The following is a 17,460-nucleotide window of genomic DNA, read 5'->3' as shown; positions in this document are numbered from 1 at the left end:
AGAAGGAAGACAAATTACAGGATGTGCTTCAGAGTGCAGAATGTTACTGGCCACAGTGGGGTATCAGATCCTACAGTTCAATGCCCGGTTAAGTCTTGGGGTATGCGAACATGGTACTTCCAAGGGACAAACATTCTTCCCTTTTAATAGTCAAAATGTGATTGGAATCAAGGACTTTAAAGCTTCTATGCCAGTGATGGCACACCTTTTAGAGATGAGGGCCCAAACTGCAACCCAAAACCCACCTATTTATTGCAATTAAACCTGAATACTTAATTTTAGTTCAGAAAAAACAACTCATACATTAAAATCTTCTGTCTTAAAAGAAAAACAAATAACACACGTGTCCTAAATTCGCCACCAATGTTCTCTGCTGTGAGCTGTAGAGAGCCTCGTGGCTGAGCACTACACACAATAGGTAGTTTTTAAATGCCTACGGTGCAGTACACACAAGAAAGAACTTTTCAATCCAAGGAGCTATGCAGATCTGCCAAGCAACAGGGCTTAAGGGGGATGGAAGATGCCATTAAGATAAACTGCCAAGAACATAAGTGAGAAATAAATATCCTAAATTCTGGGAGCATCAGCAACCTTCGCCAATTGCTGAGCTGACCTAAAGAGGATTCAGGAGAAGAAAGATCAGAGACCAGCGGCCAATGTACTAATGGACGAACTCAGGATTCCATCTTAAATGTCCCTGTATCCTAACCCTCAATGCAGTCCTTGATAACTTGTCTAAGTTCTTGAGAGTAGACATTAAGGGTAGAAGGCCGGGGCGAAGTTTGTGATAGAGAAACAGGATCATCAAATGTGTAGCAGGGGTGCATGGTAATGTCAGAGCCTGGGAAGCAACAAAAAACATTCGTGAATCTGGGATTGTCAGACGCAACACAGATACAGGGATGCATGGATAGGTAAATCTGCCCAGCCCAAAACTGACTCAAATTTAAATCCAAAAACGCACAACTAACTTCATTTTCCTACATCATTTATTAGAGATTATTTTCAAATTTCTTCTTCCCTGCTTGAGCTGAGAAGTATGTCTACTTCTTTTTCTAACTAGAGACAGTCTCTGCTCATCTCACTGCACTGCTCAGACGAATATATCCCACTCAGACTGTATTTTTCAAAAATGTCGACATTTGGAAATGGCACCCTTTTGAAGAATACAGTCTGCGTGGGATATATTTTTAGTACGATGGCTTAAAATATCGGTCACCCTCTAGCACCCAACTCTGCCGTCCTTTTCTTTGCAGGCCCTGTCACCGCATGGCACAGCATATATTTGTCTGCCATCTGTCCCTTCCACAAAGCAGAAGCTGTGTACGTCCAGTCTCCATACCCCAGTGGACAGCCCCAAAGGTCCAGATCATGGCACACACTCAGTATGTGCTGAAAGCAAATCCCTGGCTCATCTTCTAAGCCTCTCTGCCAATATTAGCAAAACAAGGACCAGAATCCCACACTGAACTGCCGCTCACAACTTTACTGTCCACAGTGAAGGGCAGCCTGGAAAATATCTTCAGACTAAGGGTTGTCTACCATGCCTCAGTCGAAACCTCACACAGAAGCCAGGTGTGGTGGTGCACGCCCAGGATCCCAGCACTCCTCAGGCTGAGGCAGGGGGATTCTCGCGGCTATTCTGGACTACAGAAGAGCTTATCTCCAAACAACAAAATAACACTTCTCACAGAGACGACTTATGTGAAATCACCACCAATGTTCTAGATTGAAAACGGCAACTCAGCTGTTCATTCTAAAACACAGCATTAAATATAGATGGTGGAATAAATTCATTCAACTTAACCAAAACTGTATCATTTTATTTTTTTCCTAAAAAAAAAAAGAAATCTGATTTCTCCTAGACTGAAGATAATGTTCCTGGGAAGCACCAATACTTTCCTCTCAGGCAAGGCAGGCAGCCAAATTTTTAAATTATGCTCAAGAAGGTATGCAAAATTGGTGCGCTTTATTAAGATAATAAAAAAATCCCAAATTTTATTGTTTTAATAAAAGCTGTTCTTAAATTGTGTTGTATTTACTCAAGTTGATGGTACGTTTAGGAGGGTGATGTTTTACACCTAGTTTTAAGTACCCAAAAGGTAATTATCTGTGAAAAATTCTAGAAGAAAAATGGCTTTGTGCTTAATATAATAGCAAAGTAAAATTGCCCAATAGCAGGAACAAGAAGACAGAGCCACGGGAAGGGTAAATCCTCAGATAAACTCATCCACCTTTATTCGCTGGGAGTTTAAGGTAAGCTCAATGTAATCTGGCCTCCGAAAGACTTCTTAAGAAAACAGATATTACCCAAGATTCTCTTCAGCTTCTAAACCTGGGGTCCTTCCTACTCCAGGGCCTCGATGGGGAACAAAGTGTGTATTGCTTTTTACCCAACAATGAGAAAAAAATTTTTTGAACTATCAAATCAAGCTAGTATATTATACAGGAAGAAGTGTGGATTGACCTTTTAAAGATACACAGTATGATATCATACGGACACCATTAGCCAAACCCCTTCAAACTCCAGGAGCATTTTCAGCCCCTGCTGTCAAGCTCCACTTACTGGACCAGAATAGGAACCAATTGGTCTAATCAGCCAACCACCCCACCACCAAAGGGCTCAGGCGAGGAAGAAGCCACTTGACATTCATCATTAATCACTATTTAGTTTCAAATGTAGGGGAGAAAGCAACACTTCCTCCACAAAGCATTAAAATTTAAATACTTCAAACTACATCAAGTAAAATCAATCCAGAGTGACAAAAATAGAAGCCTGATCAGAATGGGCAGGAATTTGGAATTACTGAGTATCTTCAAGGACATTAGGTCTTCAGACTTTCAAGTGAAGAACATAATGAGTAGCCAGTTTATCAGTGATTGCCTGGTGGGAGTCTCTGCCCACAGAAGAGAGGACCAACTTGACAGTGGCCTGAGCACGCAGCACTTGGTAAAGCAGCTTCCACTCCACATGAAAAAAATTATAAATCTAAATTTTAACCATCTGAGTAGCCACATCTTTAAGTACATTGAAGAAATCAATGCAGGAGGTGAAAATTTCAAATAGTATCAAAAGGTAGAAATCCCTACCCTCAATACGGCATCAGCCTCGTGTGTGTTGTGTGTGTGTGTGTGTGTGTGTGTGTGTTCCAGTATCTCTACTCTGCTTTTTGTTCTGTTAACTGGTTCCACAACGGTGTACCTTCCTCACGTGTTTTAGACGTTTCATCAACTTTAATAAGTCTGATTTTTTTAAACAGGTAAAGACTTTTTTTTTTGATAATTTTAGACTCAGGAGTCTATCCTCTCCTTTTTAAGTTGTGAATCTCCCAGGCTACTGGTCTCAGGAGGCCCAACTTGGTAGCACCACCCAAATCAGCCCAGCACCCACTGTGGAAATCCTCAGTACCTGGCTCTGAGCTAAGAGTACAACAGACACAATCTCATGCAATTCTCACCACGATGCACAATTCGATCCTCTGTCCCCATTTTACAGACTAACTTGCCCTGATGGTGCTATAGGGCTTGTTTTGAATCCAGAACTGTCCACCATCTACAATATTTACCTTCAATCCCACAGCCTTTAGTACAACAGACACAATCTCATGCAATTCTCACCACGATGCACAATTCGATCCTCTGTCCCCATTTTACAGACTAACTTGCCCTGATGGTGCTATAGGGCTTGTTCTGAATCCAGAACTGTCCACCATCTACAATATTTACCTTCAATCCCACAGCCTCCCAGAGAGTGAAATCAGCCTCTCGCAACCAGACACACAACACAAACAGTGCCAAGCTGGTTACATCTGGATTATGCGAGCTTTCTATTTTACAGACTAACTTGCCCTGATGGTGCTATAGGGCTTGTTCTGAATCCAGAACTGTCCACCATCTACAATATTTACCTTCAATCCCACAGCCTCCCAGAGAGTGAAATCAGCCTCTCGCAACCAGACACACAACACAAACAATGCCAAGCTGGTTACATCTGGATTATGCTAGAGCTTTCTAACGGGTGAAGAGAGGTAAACTTTTGAGCAGCCTATCAAACCTTTTCAGGTAAGAGTTATTACAATCAGGTTTTAGGGGGATTCTTAGCTACTTCTCAGTAATCCATTATCAGGTGGGACCTCACTCAACAACCTAGTTACACATCAGCAGAGATGTTCATGCAGAATTGAGTGTGTCTGGGTTACAAAAAGAACTGCTATTTGTGATGTGTTATTTAGTCCTAGCTACCCAGTAGGATTCAGGTCATTGTTCCCAATTTAAAGAAGCAGAAACCAAGGCTAAGGCAGCTTACTCTCTTACTAAGTAACTCAAGGCTACAAGGCTTGTTAGAGATTGTAAGTGGCCAAGTCATAGCCAGAAACCATAACCTTTGACCCAACTCCCCACTCTATCCACTATACCCAATACTCTATTTGTTCTAGAAAATTATACTATGTAAAAAAAAAAAAAAGAAAGAAAAAAGTCAAAATATAATGGAAAAAAACTCTTGCAAATTATATACCTGATAAAGGTCTGGTATCCAGAATATAGAAATAACTCATGTGACAATAAAAAAGGAATTACGTGAAAAGGAATTTTTATAACTATTTCTCCAAGGAAGAGATATGAATGGCCATTAAGTATATAAAAAGATCGTCAACATCATTATTGAAGGGAAACGCGAATCAAAATCATAAGGCATTAACTTCACACCCACTAGTATGGCTGCTATAACAAATGCTGGCGAGGATATTAAAAAATCGGAGCCCTCACACATTGCTGGTAAGAATATAAAACTGGGCAGCTGCTTTGGAAAACAGTGCTTTTTCCTTAAAAGTTAAACATAGATTGCCATATGGTCCAGCAATCCATTTTTAGGTATATACCCAAAAGAATTTAAAACATACAAAAACATGTATAAAAGTTCATAGCTATATTTACAATAGCCAAAAAGTGAAAGTCAGTATCCATCAACTGATGAATAGATTTTAAAATGTGGTATATACATACCATGAAATATCATTCAGTCATAGAAAGGAGTAAGGTACCAATTCATGCTCCAACATGAACGAATCTTTTCACTGTGATAAACCAGATAAGCCCAACAGAGAAGGCCACGATGTCGCATGATTCTGTTTACATGAAGCAGGCAAATCCAGAGAGACAGTGGGTAGTAGTTGCTCAGGGTGAGAAGAGGGAAGAGGTAGGAAATGGGCAAAGATTAACGGGAGTACGAGTATCTTCGGGGGCAGATAAAAACCTTCTGGATTGAGAGTGGTAATGGCTATACAACTTGGAAAAACACTAAAAACCACTAAATTGCATGCTTCACAAGGGTGAATTTTGTGGTATGTGAATCAAATATCAATTCGTAAGCTCCGAAGTCATTTGCCAGTTAACGTGAACTTGGCACATCACTCGACACCACGTGCCTCCGCGTCTTTGCCAGTGAAATGAGGGAGTAGCGGTGCCTGCCTTAGGAGGAATCATGAGAAACACACACGGCCAGAGAGAAGAGTGCTTTTCACAGCATCCGCCACACAGAAGTGTGGTGGTAGATGTCATTTATTATTTCCTTGACCCAAAAATGTGTTATGATCGTTAGTTTCATCTAAAACACACATTCTGCTTTAATTTTACTTCTGATTGCTTTACAGTGATGGGAAGCTATTACTTCTCTGTACATGAAAGAATCTCCAAACTTGATGTAGTACATAATACTATAATATTAAAGAAAGTAAAATGTAAGTTTGATTAGTGTTTTGAGGAACCCAAACCCAACACCACCACTATGAATACAAACACAGTTCTTGGTACCAATACTAATACTGTTGCTAAGAGGGGGAGACAGTCTCTGAGTGCTTAACATGCATTAAGTGGATCAGATCCACTCTCCATGAGTCACTAGCAGTGCCAGGTGTGATTTCTCCCAGTCCCCGGCATCCAAGGACAGTCAGCCACGAGAACATGCATGCAGGCAGGAGAGCAGTGCCGTAAGGTGAGTCCTGGCACCCGGAGAGCAGGGAGCTCAGGAAGAAAGAATATGAGCCGTGAGCCCCCCAAAGAGGAGACAGAGGCATTTATTGGGGAGGAAATGGCATGGTCATAGCAAGAAAGCATGGAAGCACACAGTGTGCCCGCAGACTGATAGTCTAGAACGCTGGGTGCCCGTGGACAGTTGTGATGGGACAAACTAGACATGAAATAGGTACACCTCCAAGACCAACTGCGCTGCTTCCTGGCTCAAACAACCATTAGCGGCACTTAACTTCCCGAGATAAAGTCCAACACTTCACTTTGGCAGTCATCCCTCACTCTCCTCTCCTTCCCAAAAGTGGCATGCGAGTGGTTTTCTCCATCGATGGCTCCAAGGAGCGAGCGCATTTGGCAGACAACCACAGAGATGATCAGTTTCTGACTCAGACAAGAAAAGCCTGGGTCCCTGTGGCACAGAGGTGGCAAATGGACAGGCGAAAGCAACTGAGACTTTAATGCCAAGGCCCCAGAGATGAGGAAGGAAGAGAGAGACAAAAGCAATGCAAGGGGTGAGAGCTGTACTCCCCCTTTTTAGATAAAACTCCTGTCCATAGTTCAACAAGAAGAGATTGAGCCCAACGTTAGTAATTCCCTTCTGCTGAGTGGTAATAAAAGCTTTAATCAGTTCTGTCCACCAAATCTTTCTAAGAAGATATAAGTGTTCTCTACCAGTGCTGTTCCACATAAAGTCATCAGCCAAATGTGTCTACTGACCGCTTGAAATATGACTAAGAGCTACTGAAAAATTGAATTGCTCATTTAATTTTGATTAAATAGTATCACAGGGCTGGAGGCCTCTAGATGAGACAGCACAGTTTTAGGATACATGTTTTGTCCTTATTCCTTACGTGGTTTTTAGATAGGTAGAACAGATGAGTTTCAAATCCCTTTCCACTTACTATGGTGTGAAAGTCTATGTTACTCCCCCTGCTCAAAATACCTATGTGGAAAAGCAGGGGCCCTTGGAAGGTGATTAGGTCATGAGGATGGAGCCCTTACGAATGTGATCAGTGTGCTCATAAAAGCAGCCCCAGAAAGCTTCATGTCCCTTCCACTGTGTAAGAGCACAGCAAGAAGTTACTACCACCAAGTGCACCTTCATCAGGAGTCAAATCTGCCAGTACCTTGAACTTGGATTTCCCAGCCTCCAGCACTGCAAAATATGAGTTTTTGTTGTTTATAAGCCACCCTTGTCCGTGGTACTTTGTTATAGGAGCCCAAATACATTAAAGCACCCACTTTTAATGATTCCATTATGTCTGAGTTATTCTAAATTGGTCTAAAGGTCTCAAATTTGCTTAATCATAAAAGAGAGGTATTTAACATCGTCAGCTTAACCTCCAAAATTCTGAGACATCAATGCATTATCAGCAGTACTCTCTAGATAAAAAGTTTGGCATTGTTTTAACTAGAATCAACCTGTATGTCTCCGTTATTAGCATGAACACTTTAGTGTTGTGCAGCTGGACTGAGTAATTTCTCAGGTCTCTTGTAACCGTGCAGTTTCAGAACTCACAGATGTCACTGGGTGAGTCCTGGCAAGCAGGTGCTTCCTGTTGTGCTATAACCGAACCAAACTATCAAACCATCTCAGCAAAGCCTTCTGGCTCATACCCCAGCACAGCAAAAGTCAAGGAAGCTAAAATCTTTCCCCGCTAGAAACCTAGGCTGCAGGAAGGAACAATTAAATACTATCTTCAAAGCTCCTCGCTCTTCACATGTTTTTATGGAGTCAACACACAGTCAGATAGCATTACCCACCTCAATCAACCCTTCCCACCCCAAAGGACAAATCTTTGAATTCCCCAAAGCAGCACTAATATCCCCTAGGCTCCCCAGATAGTCTCTGAATGTCCCCAAACCAAGGTGTCTGCCCCAGCAACCCATCAGGGTCCTCCATTGAACCTCTTGACTAGATCCTCCTGTGCATTTAACCAAACGGATGGGGACACAGGCCAGGTGACAGCACATAGCCCTGGGGACAGAAAACACCCAAGCATGCACTCCCTGTCAGACACGTGGTGCCAACCAGTGCCCATCAGTGGCCAGTCTAGTCTGTCACTCTTCAGCCTCCATGCCTACTAGACAATGCCTCCACATGCCCTCACTCAGCCCCTTAACTGCAGGGGGCAGGACCAAAGAGCATGGCAAACTCGCGGGAGATGTGTTAGGGACTCTCACCTGTGTTTGCTGTCACTGAGAGGTTGCATAAACATGGGCAAGATGAGGCGAGAGGTGCTGCTCCACCTACCCGAGGCTGTCCAGACCCCAGGCACCAGGAACAAGACTGGGCCCTGAGGCTACTAAGCTTCACATGAATGAATATGCAAATATCATTCTAAGGGGATGGAAAAAAGTTTGTGATTTGGGCATCTTCTGGCATGAATATTTATACATCCATTTCCCAAAACTCAGCAGCTTTCATACTCATTCAAGACCTCCTAAGACTTATAATGAATTTAAAATCCTGAATTAGACAATCATATTCCTCTACGGCCAAATCTGAATAAGACTTTATCCTAAAATTTGCATTTAAATTTAGAACTGCCTAGCAAAGACAAAGAGCCCTAGATACAGGCCAATCTGGTCTCACCACAGTGTCTTCTCCTTATACAGGTAAGCACTGCCAGGGATCAGGATCCTACGTGTGACCATCACTTGTTTGATCTCAGTGAGCGAAGAAGGTCAAGTGTGGGAGAGAGACAGCGACCCAGATCATTAGAGCTCAAGGTAGTAAAAGCTAGGATGGTGCCAAGCTGAGGCCCTGAATCCAGAGAAAGGACTTAAATACGATGAGTATTAAAAACTATTTCAGGTATCTCAAATATCTACATTTCCTTATTTATCCATAAATTGGGGAAAATGATATACTACTTATGCTATTAGATGGAGAAACACCATTACAGGCCAATAAAGACTTACTTTACTGCAACTTCTTATTTGGATGGAATCAAGAACAGATCCAGGAATTAGGGCTCAAAATTACCAGGAGCGAAAAACAAGTAACTTACTGGAAAGTAAAACACAAGAGGTCTGGGGGTGTAGCCCAGTGGTAGAGCACTTACCTAGCATAAATGAGATCATCATGAGGCCCTAGGCTCAATCCCTACCATCACAAAAACAAACATGCAAAAAACCATCAGTGGAGATCCCAGAAATGTTCTAAGAAACAGGCTTCTAATCACATGCCCACACCGTCTTTTTAAAAATAAAATAATCCAAACACAGAAGATGCCTAGGACCAAACTCTCATCTAGTCATCCTCCTGAAGACAAAAGCTGTTCAAGAAAGTAAGCCTGTGACTGCTGTATACATTCATATGTAGAAAAAGACTAGAAAGATAGACCTTGAAATGCAGTAATGTTTCCACTTTGCATTTACTCACATAGAAAAGCATCTGGAAGGACATCCATCTGAACATGACATGAGAGAAATGAAAAAGTAACTGAGACAACAGCTGAGACAAAAAATTAGGAATCCTTGAGCCACATCAAGACTCTGCAGCATCCCATCCCATTTCACCACCATCTGGCTGGTTGAAAATCTCTACTCTAAGAAGAAATAAGAAACATTGCTATAAGTGACATGTTGATCCTTTAGGGCTGAAAGGCCAGGGGAGAAAGTACAAGAACCCAAGACTCTGAAACAGGAGCTCAGACACAAGCCATCTGCAAGTAACCCCACTTCCATGATTAAAATTTAAAAAAGAAAAAAGAAAAATCAAAGAAATACTGAAAACACAAAAATTTTTTAAAAACCCACTCAGTTGATCAGAATTAAAGTCAATGAAACTGAAATCTTCAGAATCTGAGTATTCCTTAAATGACCCATAGCTTCTTGACCTCTGTCCTCTTTGCCACACTTGTCACCCAGGTCAAATGTAATTTGAAAACAGAATTTCTAAGTTTCTCTAACTCCCCTCCCTTCCCTCCAACATTGACTTTTGTTCATCTTAAATGACCCTGAGTTCTCCGAGATGATCGCTTGAGAGTGATAGAATCCCTCTGAAAACAGACACATACCACAAATGGATTAAGAAGTAAACCTGTTTCCTTGAGGGGTTTGTCAGTGCACAAGGGCAGCCGAGACTGGACTTCCAAAACAGCAGCCTTACTGAAAATCAGCAGGTGCTAAAGAACCCCTAACCCTGTGGGAGTCCATGTCAGTAACTGCTTTCACTTGCACTTGTCATGAGCCACATGACAACCTTCTGAGACAGCTGTTGTCACCATCTCAAAGGTGAGGAGATAGGATAGAAGGAGTAAATACATACACACATAGCTGGCAGAGTAGGGATTTCAAGAAGTCTTCTCACCCCGAACCCTCACAAGAGGAGTTCTAAACCAGAGTCACAAAATGGAACACAGACACAATCAAAAGACTGCTCTTCATTCAGAATCCATGGGGACCTGGCACAAATGATCACTCTGTATACCTTTACTGAAAAAGGCCAATGGTACTTTCAAGCAATATCACTAAAGCATTATGAAATCAGATCAATTTAAAAGACTTATGAAGGGTTCCTTTGACTGATTATATAGAAATGTCAAAACATTATATTACAGAGCTGTCCCCTCCACAATGGACAAAAGTATGGGGTTCATGGTGGGGGGAAAAGGGATGAACCATTCTAATTGGTATCTGTCAAGAAACTAGGAGACTGGAGGTGAGGGTAAGTGCTTATCCAGCTCCATCACTTCTCACTCAGGTGACTTCAAGCCCATTATCTAAGTCCAGGCAGCCTCAGTCTTTTAACTCATAAAAATGAAGATAATACTACTGATCTCACAAGGCCACAGTAAAGAGTAATGAAATCCTAGAGGCACAAATACAAGGTATTAACTATCATTACTTCTGCCAACAGTCAGTGCCTGCCCCATCCTCAGTGCTTATCCAATTCCCACAGCACTGCCATCCCTATCCTGGGAGTTTCCTAACAGAACCCACATGATGAAGACACAAAACCACCCACGCTCCTGCTCTGACACTTTCAAAGTCATACCAGTAAATCCTTCTGAGAACAGTCCTCATTGGTCTCTCTCAACATCTTCCCAGCCCTGCAGTGCTCCATACTGCTTTAATGGTTACCCTGCATTAAAACCAGGATGCTTCTTTGCTGAAAGTCAGTCTTCTATTCTTTCCAGGACACCAATCCTGCACCTTGGAAACTCCACCTCAAATGACACCAAAGGTCACAGTTTAAACCAATGTGACATCAAAAAATGGGAGGTTCTCCACTGTTTGCCCGCTCCTGTCTATCCAAAAACAAACTATCCTAAAATGGACCCCACCACCTGCAGAGGAAGCATATGGTGGCCTTAACTTCCATCTGGCAGGTAAAAGCAAGAGCAAGAAACCAAGAGATCCAAGTTCAGCTCCCTAGCTTTCTGTTTGGAGTTTCCTCCTGTGTAAACAGGGGGCTAGGCTTATAGCCAGATCTTTAGATTTCAAATGCCAACACATTTTAAGTCTGGGAATTGATTTAGGATCATCCACTTGTGATTTTTATTTTTTAAAAAAAGCAAGAAAATTTGCCACATACCCACTAAAATAGCAAAAATGTAAAAGACTCAACTATCGATATACATAGCATGGATGGAATTCAAAAGCATTTATGAAAATGAAAGAAGTCTGTTATAAGAAGTTGTGTGATTCTATTGATATAGAACATTCTAGAAAAAGCAAAACTACAGCCAGGGGATCAGTCAGTGGTTACAGATGTATTATAGACAGCTAAATTAGGTAGAAATATTACAGGCATCAGACAAGGTTAGGTCCTGAAAGGAGTCAGTGCAGAGTATGAGAACCCATTACAACTGTGGCTAGAGACGCATCTGTTGAGGGCCAGGCCTCAGATAAGGAAGGAATGACCAAGCCTCCATGTCTCCCCAAGGGATAAGTGGATCACCTAATCCAACAAAGTCTAGACAGGTATCAGTCACCCCAGTGGGTAACCAAGACCTCCTGATCCGTCCCTTCCTAAAAGTCTTTGTTTTTTCCATATACACCTGCTACATGAGCTGCTTCCCCACCGGATCAATATTACCTAAACAGCTATATTTATCTTATCGATCAGTCTTGGCTCACGTTGTACCCACCTCATGATTTTGTACCGACCTTGTGATTTTGCTCTATAAACCTTCCTTTAAGTGGGCTCTTCGGCAACCCACTTTCGGGTCCCCTCCTGTCTCTCAGGAGCTCTCAATAAATTTTTCTTACTCTTCCATTGTTCAGTTCTGAGGAGCACAAACTCAGCATATCTGATATCTAACAGGTTGGGAGTTTTACTACTTAGTATCAGTTGCGGGGGGGACTGACCATATCAGGGTAATGAAAATTCGGGGGGGGGTGATTATAGTGGTGGCTGCATGACTATACATTTGCCTAAATTCAATTTTACACTTAAAAGAGTCAGTTTTACTGCATAAAAATTATACCTCAATAAAACTGAATTTTTAAAAAGAAATTGGTCAGCACTCAACACCTTCTATAATGAAAAAGAGTATTTAATCTTCCATAAGCTAACCAATTCAATTTCTGAAAATAGAGTAGTCTCATTAATCACATATTAAATAAAGGTATCTTTGGGAACAATTCCTCTTTTCTCATTTTACTTCTAGGATGGGGAAAACTTCACCAGGAAGTGATTAAAGCAGGTCAGGATTTCAGAACCACTGGACTTGCTATCTTTAAAGCCTTTATCCACTCTGACTGAAGTTTTATGGTTTTGTTTTCCTGCAGTTCTAACTAAAGTGAGTTGGAATGCTGCTAGCATCTCATCTTCCTAATCTTTGTTCCAAGAAACACTTGATTGGAAGTACAAAGTCTTTAACAGGTGGAGTTCCTAGTAGCTGTAGGGGGAGTATTCTCTACAGTCTATTGGGAAGGATCTAGTTTGCTGAGAGACTGAGGAGAAACAGTAAAGAGAAGACAGCACATACTCCTAACAACTGCGACGCTAATCAAACAATGATCCTACAGTTAACTGGATGCCAAGTTTCCATTCCTGTTAAGTCCAACTTCATTTTTACTACTTTTGCCTAAGCAGCCTTAGACTTCATAATGCTTTAGCTGAACAAGATCTGTTCACATTGTAAATGTCTTACTCCCTACCTGATGATACTGGCTAGGATATAGCTAAGAGAGTAGCAGCAGCAACTTCCAATGAGGAATCCTACAGGCCGAAATGCCCAATTATTTTGGTTCTATTATTAATCCATATGCCTAAAACTAACCAGAGGACATAAAAATAAAAATAAAAGTTCTCCCTTCATAAGTCTTCTTTCTCACTACCAGTAGGATGACTTCACTTTTCTTCTCCCCAGTGATTCATTAAAAGAAAACAATCAGAGCTGGTAATTTAGCTCAGTGGTACCTGCCTCACAAGCACAAGGTCCTAAGTTTGAGCCCCACTACCCCCCCAAAAAAAATCAATGCAGAATTGGTAGAAGTTCAAACTAAAGCAACTTCTTAAGACACTTTAGCAGTGTCTATGAAAATCCAAAAGACACATATTCTATGATTCAGCAATTCCACTGAGATATATTCATCCTGTAGGTACAAAAATGTATATATGTAATGAAGAGATCACAGCATTACATATAACAAAAAGGACACAAACACAAATGCCCCAACAAGAGAGGACTTAAAGGACAGACATCCACGCCCCAGAGCACTACCCAGCTGTGGTAAGATCTCTAAAGTATCATATAAGTGGAAAAAAAAAAAACTGTACATGATATAGTACCACTGATAACCAAAAAAAACTAGATAGGTACAGACAGATACACACACCCAAATACAGACTAGACTATACAGCTAAATTCACTAGACTGGTATACAAGGGCAATTATCTCTAACAAGAACGGTTAGCAATACATAGGGCTAGTTCCTTTCTGCTTTATCCTTTACTGTATAAAAACAAAAAATTAAAAAGACACATATAAGGGGAAAAAACCAAATTGCTCCACTTTGCTTTGTAGAAAGAAACTGATGAAACATCCAGAACTCCTATGATTCCTAGAAAATAAACAAGGTCTAAGGGAGAACAATTATAGAAGAAGGGTTCTCCCTCTAGTCATTGAAGATTCAACGGGGGCAAAGTCAAGAAGGGCATTGTGGGTGATTCTGTCACCCACAACTGTCAACCCCAAACCAAGCACAAGGGGGTGTCTCATTTTTTTTAAAAAAAGTCATTCTGAAGAAATCATTTCAGGTTGTATTAGGAGACAGAGCAGCAAAGTAATTTAAGATTTTATAGGCCTACGCTAGCAAGCAAGCAAGTTATAGTATACGGAATCATTAAAAGTTTAAAGTATGGATCCATCTACCAGATGTATGTAATACAGGAAAAGACAACAACTGGACACAGTAACTAAATTTGAACTCATAATAAGGGTAGCTATTTGAGCATTAATTTTAACAAATATCGCTCTGGATAAACGCATGTTGTAATAATGTCCTGTACTTTTGTAACTGGACATCTTCCATGGTAATCTCCATAAACGCCCACCTCCTCTTCCTCCTGCACATCTAACACAGATCTCTCAAGATCCCCCAAAAAATCACACTTGGAAGCCAAAGTACCCAAGAACGTTCTTACACTCTTAGAATGCAGGATTCTCCTAGCAGGGGACATAATCAATATGAGGTCTTAGTTTTATTTAAGGACCAGTGGCACCTAGTCTTCAAGAAGTGTAAATCTGACCACTCCGACTCCACAGTGAAATCACCCACTCAAGCTTCTCAACAGGCCAATTAACAGCCACCTAAATTGACTACAGAAAGCAATAAAAGTGTCTTTCTAGAATAGTGTCTGTGTGCCTGTGTTCCGTCTATACCAAAATCCTGTTTCTTTGACCAAGCTTTAAATTTGAATGTGGCAGGACAAGAATGAATTCCATTACAGTGGATGACTTAAAAATAACATGGAAAACATCTTCCCCAAAGACATAGATAATTAGGCTGGGAGTAGCCGACCAGGTGACTCAGAGGCCTCCTACCTTACCCCTTACTCACCTTCGAATTCGTTTCCATGTGGTATTTGGCACAAGCTCGGAGCTGAGTCACCCAAAACTGTTTCTCTCTTGCATCAGCAGCTAAAATAGAGAAATTAGAAAGAAACACTTGTAGAGATTGTTCCAAAACACATTCAACTTACTCCTACACCAGGGGGTGAGGGGTTCAGGCATCGAGAGGTACAGGGAGAAGTCAGGGAAAAGCAAATGTAGATCAGTATTCCCAAGTGGCCTGAACCAAATCACAGCCCAGGGTAGTAGTGCAGCCCCGATAGCCCAGCTATTCAAGAGGCTGAGGCAGGAGGACTGCAAGTTCAAAGCCACCCTGGGCAACTCAGTGAGACCCTGTCTCCAAATTTTAAACAGGGCTGGGGAGATAGCTCAGTGGTAGAGCACCCTTGGGTTAATCTTCAGTACAAAGGGAAAAAAAAGAAGGAAGGGAGGGGAAAGAAAACCACCAAGTCACACTGAATCCCACAAAACTCCCTCTTAGGCCATATTAAGAATTTATTCTGAAATGTGTTACAAGAATGATTTCACCATTTTTTCAGCCTCCTCTGAAAGTCATTTCTACTTCTTTAAAAGGGCAGTAGGGAAATAAATGTGATTATTTTCAAATGCCTTTATCTGGTGTGGCTGCTATGGGGATCAGAGAACAGTTTTCAAGGCTCAGTTGAATTTCCATGGTAATATGTGTTCCCAAGTATTCATATGATTCAGCTGGAGAAAACAAGACACCCAATCCCCCCAGAGACACTAAGATATGAATCAACTGCAGGGCCACCATTTCACATCTACACTTCATCTCTAACTAATACAGATAAATCTTCTTGAGGTAGGAGAATTTCAAGTTCAAGCCTAGTCTAAGCAACTCAATGAGGCTCTGTCTCAAAACTGGAGGGAGGGAGACAGGGAGAAGGCTGGGGATGTAGCTTAGGGTGAAAGTCCTGGGTTCGACCCTAGCACCACAAAAAAAAGAAAACAAAAAATATCGGCATACAGCAATTTCTAATAAAATCTAAATCAAATGAACTGCATTAATAATCACATCAATATTGTCCTATGATATTAACTGCATAAATGTTTTCTATGTGAAAAAAAGGATTCCCATTTGTTTTAAATGATTCCTATTTGTTTTTAATTGAGTTTACTGGTACATTTTTGGCATACAGTACAGTTACATTCAATATTGGGATCTTGTACCTTTACATGACAGGCCTTGATTCTCATTTTTTCCCCTTGTCCCTGCCCTCCCTTTCCTATTTGTTTTTAAAAATGAGCCTATGCATTTGTTAATAAAGCCCAACTTCAGCATGAATTTCCAGGTTAAGAAGTCTAGAGTCACAGGGTAAAAAATTCTTTGGCTAGTCTTGTTTAAGGGATGGAGATGGCCCCTTTCAAATAGGACAAAATTATTTCTCCGGAGGCTTGTTCCACAGATAACATAAATAGCATAAGACTAGGTGAAATTCAATTGCAAAGAAAAAAATTACTATCCAAAGGCTCAGCAGTGGAAAGATTCCCCAAAACTGAGTATCCATGATGTCACGTTCCAATTCCACAACAGACAGATACACAGGAAATGAAAAAACTCCTGGTGGGATGGGCTGAGGCTAAGTTACAAACATGCGGAAATCTACCCAGCCTCTTTCCTAGTTAAGTGCTAAATTTAGCAACTGGGACTACTTCACACAGGTAATAAAACTTTCACATTTGCTGTTAAAATTATCCTTTAAAAAAACCTGGGCTTTAATAATCCACAGAATATTAATAACGCTACAGCAAAGCAAGATGGCTCAGTTGTCAAATTAGTTGGATTTTTCTTTTGTGTGGGTTTATGTTATTTTATAAACTGCAAGCAGGGGGGACCTGCCACTAAATTTTTCACCTGCTATTGTTTCTCCTCTTAATTTCTTAAGCAATAAATGGCAAAGTGAAGCTGAGGCCCATATAAATCTAGCCAGCTGGAATGCACGCTGCATGAATCTCAAAAGAACATGAATCTTAGCACATTTCTGAAAAACCAAAAAACTTACAACTACAGGCAGTTTTATTTCATAGGGTTTTGGATTGCTTTATAGATTCTGAAATAGGATTTTGTACATAGACAAAAAAAAAAAATCTAGCTTATTCCATTCTCCTACATAGTAAAGCCTGGCAGTAGAGAAGTGAAATTGGATCAGTAGGTGGGAACCCAGGCCCTCAGTCTGGCTTGGCAGAGGCCACCTGCCATGACCACAGACAGATAAGGGGTCATCTCCCCGTCTTTCACTCCTACTTAGTCAAGGTTCTACAAGAAGGCTGAACTACCCACTCCTCTCAATATCTAATACACTGTTCACACTTCAGCCCTTAGTAAACAACACTGACTTGTGTGAGTGCCTGAGTGTGTGTATGTGCATTTGGATTTCTG

General features: G+C 41.2%; 1 protein-coding gene across 1 annotated transcript in view; it reads right to left on the bottom strand.

The window, feature by feature from the left end:
* The window catches only part of Osbpl10 (oxysterol binding protein like 10), a 192,123-nt gene that overhangs the window by 152,669 nt on the left and 21,994 nt on the right, over nucleotides 1-17,460 (bottom strand). Inside the window, exon 4 of the mRNA XM_033756928.1 lies at nucleotides 15,049-15,128. Coding sequence (XP_033612819.1) covers nucleotides 15,049-15,128 — 80 coding nt within the window. The remainder of the gene's footprint in view (nucleotides 1-15,048; nucleotides 15,129-17,460) is intronic.

The sequence above is a fragment of the Fukomys damarensis genome, unplaced genomic scaffold (genome assembly GCF_012274545.1).
Source record: "Fukomys damarensis isolate Sample0158 unplaced genomic scaffold, DMR_v1.0_HiC HiC_scaffold_28, whole genome shotgun sequence".
NCBI classification, from domain to species: Eukaryota; Metazoa; Chordata; class Mammalia; order Rodentia; family Bathyergidae; genus Fukomys; species Fukomys damarensis.
Note: the sequence above shows the minus strand (reverse complement) of the source record. Positions and strands in the feature narration are given on the sequence as shown.